Source organism: Myotis nattereri, assembly GCF_964212035.1.
Source record: "Myotis nattereri genome assembly, chromosome: 11".
NCBI classification, from domain to species: Eukaryota; Metazoa; Chordata; class Mammalia; order Chiroptera; family Vespertilionidae; genus Myotis; species Myotis nattereri.
In genome coordinates, this window is record NC_138086.1 from 26488675 (window position 1) to 26501206 (window position 12532).

The 12532-nt window shown below is 35.4% G+C and overlaps 1 protein-coding gene across 5 annotated transcripts in view; it reads right to left on the reverse strand.

Annotated features, from left to right (window-relative positions):
- Positions 1 to 12532, reverse strand: part of CNOT4 (CCR4-NOT transcription complex subunit 4) — a 148198-nt gene that overhangs the window by 53931 nt on the left and 81735 nt on the right. For 3 of the 5 annotated variants that reach the window (XM_081102452.1, XM_081102456.1, XM_081102454.1), the window contains exons 4-7: positions 7216 to 7302; positions 6117 to 6218; positions 4733 to 4858; positions 1650 to 1783 (exon numbers count right to left, since the gene is read on the reverse strand). In XM_081102452.1, the coding sequence (XP_080958578.1) occupies positions 1650 to 1783; positions 4733 to 4858; positions 6117 to 6218; positions 7216 to 7302 (449 nt within the window). The remainder of the gene's footprint in view (positions 1 to 1649; positions 1784 to 4732; positions 4859 to 6116; positions 6219 to 7215; positions 7303 to 12532) is intronic. The other 2 variants (XM_081102453.1, XM_081102455.1) reach the window with 1 other exon arrangement.

The following is a 12532-nucleotide window of genomic DNA, read 5'->3' on the forward strand; positions in this document are numbered from 1 at the left end:
GGAGGGGAGAGGAGAGGAGAGGAGAGGAGAGGAGAGGAGAGGAGAGGAGAGGAGAGGAGAGGAGAGGAGAGGAGAGGAGAGGAGAGGAGAGAAGAGGAGAGGAGAGGAGAGGAAGAAAGGAAGGAAGAACAATGATGAGAGAGAATCATTGATCGGCTGCCTCCTGCACATCCCACATGGGGGATGGAGCCCACAACACAGGCATATGCCCTGACAGGGAATCAAACCATGACCTCCAGGTTCATGGGTTGACGCTCAACCACTGGGTCACACAGGCTGGGTTCAAATGATACTTTTAATGAGAACAATGATTAAAAGTATCTGAAATTTTTACTACAATAACCCCATTCTTCAAAGAAGAACTACAGAGTCAGCAACCAATGAGGTAAATAATAGCATATGATTCATATTAAACATACAGATAAAAAAAAAATCAATGGAAAGGGTCAAAGATTATCAACCCAGAGAGAATTCTTTTGGACTTAGCTTTTATTCTTAACTTTGATATTTACAGAGTTCACATAGTTTATTATACAGTAACCTTATATTTTACTCTGTGGCTTCTTCTATATATATTTATGTAAACTTGTACGTGTGTGTATGTGTATAAAAAAGAATTATTTTTAAATACTCTTTACTATCAAAGCAAAGAAACTTAACAAGGACTTCAAGAATTTAAATACAATTTTGAAGAAACTGACTTTGACAATAATTCATGTAGTTATTGCCTATACTTGAAAAATGGCCCTTACATTATTTGAGTCCTAAATAGACATTGGACTATACATGTAATACCCAGAGATTTAAAACATCACTTAAGCAAATTTAACTTTGGAATAAAATTTTTTTAAAAGTAAATCAACATATCTAAATTGATTATAGCTATTTACTTTAAATGAATTCATTTTACATAAGTTAGACCAAATTAAAAAATAAACAAAGATCCTAACTCATGAAACTGAAGGAACATTCAGGATAGAGTACAACCTCAAAATTATTGCTTCTACTAATCAGACCATTTTCTGACAGGCCATACCAAATGTAATAAAAGATGCAAAGTGTACCATTTCAAAATGAGACTTGGTATTTAAGACTATCAGTTTGTTTAAACATTGACACAATACAGATCTGTGTAAAAACAAGTTGTCGCCTAAGTTGAGTAAGATTCGGAATATCAGATAGCCTCCTCACTCAGAGAATATAAGACTTTAGTGATTCCTGAGACTAGACAACCATAAATATTTGTATCCCCAACAAACAATACTTCAATAACTCCCTTTCCCTTTTATGGTATTTTGTTCCCCTCATTATGTCAGGGGGAAAACCTCTATTCGGTGACCAAGATTTTTAATAACCAACATCCCTTAATTTTCTTTTTATCAATTAGAGTGTTCCTAAGGCTCAGGGTAGTCTGCAAATCAATACAAATGTGAAGCCATCGAGAGGCTCATCTAAATTATCACCAGTGAGCAGCAGGAAACAAATATTCAAACCCAGAAATTCTGACTCAACATTTCCTATATAGTGCAACAGTTCTGCATAAAAATGATCGATATTGAAATAAGGTTCAATCTGAAAATGATGTAGAAGGAAAAGAGATCGATAGACATGAACATAAGGTGTCTGATTATACCAATATCCGTACTTACGTATCATACCTCTGCAGTGGGGTCACTTTGTTCTTATTCTTATCAACTGAACCCGTAGACAGTTGAAGAAAATTGGGATTTAATTTATATAATTCTTGTAGTAGCTTCTGTTCATATTCTTGATGTTTACCTGCCTAATGGAAGAAGAAATTAAAACTGCAGTGGGGTTCACAAAATGGTTGATATAAAATATTGAATTACTTTCTGAATTATCAAAGATATCCTAAATAAAATATGTAAAGGTTTTGCATGTCAAAGAAACCTGTCAGGAGGGTAGCACAAAACTTTTTCTAGACCAATGAAAGTTCTTCCAACAAAACAACAAACTAATATATTCCATTAATAAAGGCATTTCATCAACAACTTGTGTAAAAAAGTGTATTAAGACACAATATTTTTGCTACCTCAAAGAAACCTACTTTTAAACCCCATCTCCATATAAAAATTAAATATTATAATAGGCCATTATTAAATTTTCTAAAGATTATTGAAAATCAGCCGAAACCGGTTTGGCTCAGTGGATAGAGCATCGGCCTGCGGACTGAAAGGTCCCAGGTTCAACTACGGTCAAGGGCATGTACCTGGGTTGCGGGCATATCCCCAGTAGGAGATGTGCAGGAGGCAGCTGATCGATGTTTCTCTCTCATCGATGTTTCTAACTCTCTATCTCTCTCCCTTCCTCTCTGTAAAAAATCAATAAAATATATTTAAAAAAAAGAAAAAAAGAAAAAAAGAAAATCAGTCAATTTCTTTTTCTAGATTAATGTTTATGTTTCTAACATTTCATGTATTTTAAATTTACAGCCAGTCACTTTGATTTTGTAAATAAAGTTTTATTGGAACAGTCATGCTCATTCATTTATGAGCTGTCTTTTATGAATTGTCTATTATTTATGAGTTGTCTATGGCTGCTTTTGTGCTATAATAGCAGAGTTGAGTAATTGCTACAGAGACCATGTGGCTAAGAAAGCCTAAAATATTTATGAACTGGCCCTTTACAGAAAAAGTTTGGCGATTCCTGCTCTATACAAAACAAAGAAAATTCTGTATTTACTGTAGTTTGGTAGTTACATATCAGAAGGCAATGTCACATTATGGGAGAAATTAGGCAAAGACTGACTGGAAACTAGTCATATATGGAAATACATTACAGTGAAATTAATTTGAATAACTTTTTCCAATATGCATGTTTATTAGGACTGGAATGACATGTTTACTTACCTTCAGGATTGTTAATTGCTTTAAAAGTGTGGTCTAAATGTTATGAGAAAACCGAAACCAGAACAGAAAAGATAAAAAACAACAACAATAAAAACAAGCAAGGATAGGGCAATATCATCTAATCGTGCACAACTGTATAGATATACTGCACAATGCATCGTTCCCTGTTCTGAGAGGGCTCTTGCCTGTTTTAATTGGATCTCTAAATATTTCACAGGATCTCTGAATTTTGAATTATACAGTAATGAAAAGAAAATCTCCTGATTTTTGCCATGATATAGTTGTTCCACTTTTCTTTCTACTTTGAGAAAGTATTTTAACAGAAAAATCTTTTTATGAAGAATATTTAAACTCAGGTAAAGAAGAGCAAAATGAAGTCTGGACAACAGTATGAAATGAATTTTAAAGTAGTTACTAAGAAAAAATACAATTAGATGTAGATTTTACATCTTTAACACATAAGAGCTTTGAAAATTCTTTCTGTAATCAATACTTCAACAGACATTATGGTGTTCACTGGTCACAAAGATTCAAACTGATATTCAAATGATTCTACAGGGGTAGTTCATAAAACAGGTTAAATCCCATTACAAATTAAGTTCTAAGGGATCATCCATCCATTTCTTAAAAAAATTTTTCTTTATTTTTCTATTACAATTGACATACAATATTACATTAGTTTCGGGTGCCACCCATTTTCTTCTGTTCAACGCTCTTTAAAAATGAGATAAAATGGAGCTTACAAATTCTGATAGAGATTTTCATTGTAATAGTACCTGTGAGTAAAGAATATTCCCACTAGTCAAAATTCAGTTTGAAATAGCTAAACCTTAGATTTTATCCAAGAAAGCTGCATTTTAAAAAAAAGATCAAAACGCACTTATTGGATATAAGAAATAAGTCATTCCACAAAGATCATAAAGACAACACTGTCAAGAAATTCCAATGTATTTATTTATTTTATTTTATTTTTTAAATTTAAATAATGGGATTTAATCTGCAATAATTCCAAGTTAAAAAAGGGGTATTATTTTATTTAATTTAACAATCTGCTCTTAAAGGAACCCCTACTAGACTCTTTTCTAGTTTGACCTGGAGAATGAAAGGTAGCAATCAATGCCCCCCACCTTCTAAATGAGAAGTGTTCCTGCAAAAGTCCACAGCAACAATCTGAAGTCCTCATCTATAAAAGGGAAGTGCAGCATTGTGCTTTGGTATAATCCTCATTTAATATGCCGCATAGTCAACATTTTTACTTGTAAAGACATGTTTATACTAAAAACTGAAAGGAGACAGACAGGAGAAGAGGAAATGTAAAAATGAACATAAAATAATAAGCCTTCAATTTACCCTTTACAAGACTTCCATGGCAGAGATAATCATTTTATAAAAATGTGAGCTTATCAGCAACATTTGCTAGAATATTCTTTTCTAGCATGCTCTGTAAAGAGTAGAGGTTAGGGGGGGAACCACAACTCATAATTACAGTATCACACTTAGCTGTCATTTTGCTGACATTCCCCTTGAAGTAGCATTTCCCAAAATGCTTTCTTTGGTCAATAAAAGTTCCAGTGCACATTCCTATCTTGGGTATGTTTTAGCATATTAAAGACTCTGAGAAGTCCTGTAGGAAAGAAAACCTATTTATCTTCATTAATCTAGCATTTTCAAATTTAGTGGACCAAAAACCTATTTTTATTATAACAATACAATAACTGACATTCCATAGAACACAGTTTAGAAAATGCTACTTTAAAGTAATGCCAGTTTTAAAAAATAAAGCCCCCACTTTAGCAATTTTAACTTATAAAGAAGAATCCTCCCTTTTTCTGCAAATTTGAGAATTCACAATACGTGACTACCTGCATTTCCTCTTTTGTGAAGCTGGCCGCCTCATCCCCCAATTCATGTAGATACATGCAGTCAGGCTTTGGACACTGCATATTTTTTAAGAAGTAACTGCAGTATTTTGTTGTACCTAGAGATGCCTGCAGGAAGAGGAGGGGAGGGAGAAAAAAGGACCCAAAATGTAAAATGACATCACAATGAGAACTTCCATGTTTTGTGTTTTCACTTCACCTAAAATGAGACACAGACATAACAAAACAAGAAGTATTGTTATGAATACTAGAGAAATAAACTATTAATAGGATTTAGCAAAGATGATACTCATTTGGAAGAACTAAAGAAAACATCTCTGTCTATGGTTTCTAGGACTTGAGCATCCAAATCTTCTTCCCTAGTCATCAGAAGAGAGACAAAATCTGTTGCATGTTATGTGTGGTTAGGCAACTTCCTTTTTCTAATTGTGCTATTCTTCTTTCATTTATATAAAGCACTAGAGGCCCGGTGCACGAAATTCAAGCACTTGGGGGAGAAAGGGTATGAGTCCCACAGCCCGGCCTCTGGCAGTCTGGGACCCCTGGCTCCTTACCACCCATCTGCAGTGTTCCCACCACTGCCACTGCGCTCACCAGCTGTGAGCCTAGTTTCTGGCTGAACAGTGCTCCCCCTGTGGGAGCGCACTGACCACCACAGGGCAGCTCCTACATCAGTGATGGTGAACCTTTTGAGCTCGGTGTGTCAGCATTTTGAAAAACCCTAACTCTGGTGCGTGTCACTTATAGAAATTTTTTGATATTTGCAACCATCGTAAAACAAAGATTTATATTTTTGATATTTATTTTATATATTTAAATGCCATTTAACAAAGAAAAATCAACCAAAAAAATGAGTTCGCGTGTCACCTCTGACACGCCTGTCATAGGTTCGCCATCACTGTCCTACATTGAGCGTCTGCCCCCGTTGGTCAGTGTGCATCATAGCGACCAGTCATTCCACAGTTCAGTCAATTTGCATATCAGGGTTTTATTATATAGGATTGCTTGGTGGGACCCTTCACTCAAACATACATTGATAAATGTCCAAATATTTAATGACAACAAATCAGAACTATTATTTATTTCTGATAACAGATTCATTTTTTACACAACAAAATATGTAAATACAGGAGATTTTAAAAGATTATCCCCTAATAATGAAAATGTTTGTTCATACCTGACAAAAAAGGACTTTACATAAGTCAGCAGTAAACAAATTGGCTGTCATAGGTTGGTACGGATGCCTAAGAAGCAATCTTCAAATAGCCACTCTTCAAATGTAATATGTAAATCCTAAGTACTTCTCTCCTTACTACATTTTATCCCTTCCTCTTTAAAACAAAACAAATCAAGAGGACCATATTACCTTAAGCGTTCTGCCATCTACCACCACATTGTTGACACACTGTATGGCTCTGAGAGCATCTTCTGACCGGATATAGGTTACATAAGCACTGGCACTTGGACCCTAAAGTGAAAACCCGCTGTTATTACTTTCAAATTCAATAAAAACATTATAAAAAATTTATCTTGCAGCTTTCCTAGGAAATTCTAAAAGCCTTTACTACTTACTATCATTAACAATAATCACAATAATTATAAGTTGCAGTAGCTTTAATTAAACCATATACTAGCTCATTGTAAATCAATCATACTTAATGAATTTTATCTGTTTTTAAGTAGACTAAAATATGTATGAATAAAATATCTTTGGTAGCTCAAATGGTTAGAGAGTTGTCCCTATATGCCAAGGTTGCAGGCTTGATCGCTAGGTCAGGGCATGTGCCCAGGTTGTGGGCTTGATCCCTGGTATGCTGGAGGCAGCTGATCAATGATTCTTTCTCAGTGATGTTTCTATCTCTCTCTCCCTCTCCTTGCCTCCCTGAAATCAGTAAAAATATATTTAAAATAAAATAAAATAAAACTTATGTGCTTTGCCCTCTCTGCTCTTTTTTTTTTTTTTTTTTAAATAATCCTTGGGTTGGCACTTATTCTTTTAAGGTCATCTGACAAACTTTGAAAGTTAGATTTTAAAAACTAAGATTTGAAGACATTGTGTCAAATTATGTTCTCCCCAAAATCAATGCACTTTGCAAGAACAATCTGTCTGCTAATAGCAGCATAAGAAAGATGCTCTATAAAGTTTTCAATATCTGAAAATATGAATTAGAAATCACTACCTAATTATTAGACTAACAATAGACTCAACTTCCCTTCCCCTTCAAACCACCAAATCTTTGTTTTACTATTTCCCTATTATTACTAGCAATTCACTGTTAAGTCCTGGAAGAGTCCAGTCAATGAGCACCAAAAACTACCCCACCCCATCAACAGAGATCACTATACTATTTAAGTCCTTGTCCCTCAAGCTTTCTAGTCACAAAAAAAATAAATTTTCCTTCTGAACAGCCCAGATCAAACTCCAACCATAGGAAAGGCAAAAATCCCTATAGTTAGTTAATTACCTGTGAACCTGCATATGATGTGCTATTATTGATGACAACTTTATGTATTTTACCAAACTTCCCAAAATATTCTGGTCGTTTTAAAACCTATAAAAGAAGAAGAAATAAGGTATAAACTGTCCCCATTTTCATCAACTTTATTCTTATAATGGGTACTTACATTCTTCAGTGAAAGAAAAATAACTTTTAATGTTTTCTAATAAATGTGACTATTTCCTAATTACAATTTGTGTGGTTAACCTACAAGAAATCATCAACAAAGTCTCAAAGCTATTTTTTATGGACCTACTAAAAAGAAAATGAGACTCATTAAGGTTGATATTTTCTATTATGTTCTAATTTTTGTACCTATACTCTGTAGGAACTTATATTTTACAATATTATTAAACACAAAACAGGTAAGATATCCTGACCATATTTTCATTAATAGATGATCCCTGTAAGAAATTATTTCTCAAAACAATAACCAAAATTATGTACTAAACACAGAAATAAGAATTCAGGGACCTGAGTAGAAACAGTCTACTCATAAATCTATTGCATATAATATGACATACTAAAGCATTATTTATGAGCTACAAATTCCAAATATGGTAACAGAATGCTCCTCAAATATCAATGCTTTATGATTTATCACTGTGTGTGTGTGTATTTAGCTTCCTTATGTCAACCAATTTTATCATTTCTCAACTCTCCAATTTTTTCCCCTCCCCTCTCTTTTCCTGATAAATAATGTGTGTAAGGTGATAGATAGGGGCAAAAAATTTATACATTTCTCCTCTATTACTTCATGGTTATTTCCCCTCATATTTGTGATCACCTCATATACTCATTTAGCTTCTCGTAAAAACTTACTTGCTAAGTTGTGTGTGAGTATTTTCAAGTGTTTGGAAAGAATGCTTTGCATACACTTGAACAGGCATGCGCAGAAAGCTCTCATTGAAAGAGAGCTTGCTGTTTGGAGAGATTGTAGGAACAGTAGGTCTATAGGTAAATTTTAGAAAAAGAACAGAATGTAATTTCGAGATAATTGCAAATCATGGGAAAGGTTTTTGTATCAAGGTACATACTGGCAAATTAGCCAAGTTTATATATGTTCTGTATCAGACAGAATCAAAGCTTTATGAAATAGTCTATGACTGGGGTGTCATTAATTCTTAAGTTTCCAAATTAATATACAGTTGACCTTTGAAAAACACAATTTGAACAACACGATTTGAACTGTGTTGGTCTACTTATACACTAATTTCTTTAAATAAATATATTGGAAAATTTTTTGGAGATTTGCAATGTGAAAATCTCACAGATAAACCATGTAGCCTAGAAATATATATATATATATAAAAGAGTTAATGGCTATCATCAACAAATCAACAAGCAAGTGCTGGCAAGGATGTGAAGAAAAAGGAACCCTGGTGTACTGCTGGTGGGAATGCAAACCGGTGCAACCACTGTGGAAAACAGTATGGAGTTTCCTCAAAAAATTAAAAATGGAACTGCCATTTCACCCAGTGATCCCACTTCCAGGAATGTATCACAAGAAACCAGAAACACCAATCAGAAAAGATATATACACCCCTATGTTCATAGCAGCACAATTTACAATAGCTAAGATTTAGAAACAACCTAAATGCCCATCAGCAGATGAGTGGATTACAAAACTGTGGTACATTTACATACTGGAATACTATGCTGCTATAAAAAAGAAGGAACTTTTACCATTTGGAACAGCATGGATGGACCTGGAGAGCATCATGCTAAGTGAAATAAGACAGTCAGAGAAAAATTAAGTATCACATGACCTCACTTATTTGTGGAATATAATTAACAACATACACTGATGAACAAAAATGGATCCACAAACAGAGAAGCACTAAATGGACTTGCAAACCTCAGAGAGAAGGCAAGGGAGGGCAGGGATATAAGAGATCAACCAAAGGACTTGCATGCATGCATATTAGCATAACCAATGGACACTGACACTGGGGCAGTGGGGGCTTGTCCTGGGGGTGGGAGTGGCTGGGGAGGGGTCGATGGGGGAGAAAAGGAGACATATGTAATACTTTAAACAATAAAAAAAGAAATTAATAAAAGATAAAAATAAGAGTTAGGTATATCATGAATGCATAAAATATATGTAGATACCAGTCTATTTTATTATTTACTACCATAAAATATACACAAATCCAATATAAAAACTTAAATTTTTCAAAACATGCAAACATAGACCGTACATAGTGCCATTCACAGCTGAAAGATGCAATGTTAAATCATAACTGCATAAAATTAACTGCAGCACATATTGTACTACTGTAATACTTTCGTAGTCACCTCCTGTTGCTACTGTGGTGAGGCTAAGTATTACAAGTATCCATTTAAAATGCCATGTGATGCTGCTAATCTAATCATCTCTGTGTTAGCAGTTGTCTCTCCAATACACTGGGTATCAGTAAAAAGTGATCTCTTGAGCTTCTTGCTTATTTTCCATTGTGTAGAGTGCAATACCATAAACAATGAGTAACACCATGGCACCCATATGAAGTGCCACTAATGATGCTGGCAGTGCTCCCAAGAAGCAGAGAAAAGTCATGTCTTTACAAGAAAACACTGAAGTGCTTGACATGTGGCATAGACTGAGGTCTGCAGCTGCGGTAGCCCACCATTTTGAGGTAAATGAATCCAGAGTAAGGACCATGTTAAAAAAAAAGGAAAAGAGCCCTAACCTGTTTGGCTCAGTGGATAGACCGTCAGCCTGCGGACTGAAAGGTCCCAGGTTCGATTCCGGTCAAGGACACGTGCCTTAGTTGCAGGCACATCCCCAGTGGGGGGTGTGCAGGAGGCAGCTGATCGATGTTTCTCTCTCATCGATGTTTCTAACTCTCTATCCCTCTCCCTTCCTCTCTGTAGAAAAATCAATAAAGCATATTTTTTTTAAAAAAAAAAAAGGAAAAGAGATTTATGAAGCCCATCAGCACTTGCAAAAAAACTTTGCACTTCTGAAAAATAATTTTATCTTGTATTGAAAATGCAGCTTTTATGTGGGTACAGGATTGCTGTAAGAAAGGCATACCTATAGAAAAAGCAAAGTCATTATATGACAACTTAAAGCAAAAGAAAGGTGAAGAAACTAAAGTTAAGAAATTTTTTTAAAATATTTTTATTGATTTTATATCAATATTTTTATTGATTTCAGAAAGGAAGAGAGATAGAAACATCAATAATGAGAGAGTATCACTGATCAGCTGTTTCCTGCATGCCCCCTACTAGGGATAGAGCCTGCAACCAGAGCATGTGCTCTTGACCAGAATCGAACCTGGGACCTTCTACTCTGCAGTCCAACACTCTATTCACTGAGCCAAACCAGCTAGGGCTAAAGTTAAAGAATTTAATGCCAACAAAGGATGGTTTGATAATTTTAGAAAGAGGGTTGACTTAAAAAAGAAGTCAAGATCACAGGAGAAGCAGCTTCTGCCAACCAAGAGGCAGCAGACGAGTTCCCAGATGCCATTAAGAAAATAATTGAGAAAGTATATCTGCCTGCAGAGGTTATAATACAGATGAAAATGCCCTATTCTGAGGGATGGGAACTCCCATTTCACCCAGTGATCCCACTCCTAGGAATATATTCCAAGAAACCAGAAACACCAATCAGAAAGGATATATGCACCCCTATGTTCATAGCAGCAAAATTTACAATAGCTAAGGGGGGAAATGCCACAACAGGTATTAGTAAACAGGGAAGCAAGCACCAGGATTTAAGGCAGGAAGTGATAGGCTAACTCTACTGTTCTGTACAAATGCATTCAAGTTTACAATCAGGAATGCCCTTATCTATAAAACTGCTAACCCCCACCTTGAAGGGAAAAAACAGAAACTGCCGGTCATTTAGTTGTACAACAAGAAGGCCTGGACAATGAGAACCCTTTTCTGGATTGGCTCCATCGATGCTTTGTCCCTAAAGTCAGGAAGTACCTTGCCAGTAAGGAACTGCCTTTTTCAAGCTCTTTTGATCCCTGGCCACACAGAACCCCATCAGATAAACAGTGTAGATGTTGAAGTGGTCTACTTGCCTCAAACACTATGTCTCTTAACTCAGCCTCTAGGTCAAGGGTCACAAGGATCTTTAAAGCTCATTACACACAGGACTCTCTGGAAAGGACTACCAATGCTATGGAAGAGAACCCTGGTAGAGAGAACATCATAGAAGTCTGGAAGGTTCCACCACTAAAGATGCATCATTGTTATAAAGAAAGCTGTGGAAGCCATCAAGCCCAAAAGAATAAATTCCTGCTCAAGAAAACTGTCCATATGTTGTACATGATTTCACAGATTTTATGACAGAGCCAATAAAGGAAATCACTAAAGAGGTTGTGAAAAAAAAAAATAGGTGAGGGATGAAGGGTTTCAAGATATGGATCTTGGAGAAATAAAAAGTTAATAGACATCACATTAAAAGAATTAAGAGAAGACGACTTGCTGGAGGTAAGTGCTTGCAAACCAGAGCCAGACACTGAGGACGAAGATGTAGAAGCAGTGCCAGAAAACAAAGTGACATCAGATAATCTGGCAGAGTGTTCCAATTATTCAAGAATGCTTTTAACTCCTTATATGACATGGGCCCTTCTATGACACAGCTGAAACCAAGCCAAACAGTGGAAGGAGGATTGGTACTGTACAGAAACATTTTTAGAGAAATGTAAAAGCAAAAAAGCCAAACAGAAATTATGATGTATTTCTCCACAAAGTTACACTGCATGTGCCTACCTCTCCTGCCTCCCCTTCCATCTTTTTTGCCTCTGCAGCCCCTGAGAAAGGAAGACCAACTCCTCCTCTTCCTCCTGCTCCTCCTCAGCCTATTCAGTGTGAAGATGATGAGGATGGAAATCTTATAATAACCCACTTCCGCTTGAATAGTAAATAATCCTCACATCCTACAGTTAATAAACTTCTCTGCTGTGATGTGCATCTTCGTGTGAAAAATCTAGTGTGTACAGCAAATACGTTAGTATAAAACATTTTTGTGTCATGATTGTCATTATTGCCTAAGTGATTATTGTGTAGAACATCATGTGCAAGACTTGCATGGAAGCAGATAGCCTATCCTTACATAGGCATAAAGTGAGTGATATATAATATAAAATTAGTAATTTTTTAATTGTTTTATAAGTTTGCTTTAAAAGAATTCCATTACTATATAGTATGCCTCTCTCATATTTGGAGAAAGTACAGATCAGCCTATCGCCACAAGCAGTTTTTTAAAATATAACATTTCTAATATTGTTGTTAATTTCTTACTGTGCCTAATTTATAAATTAAA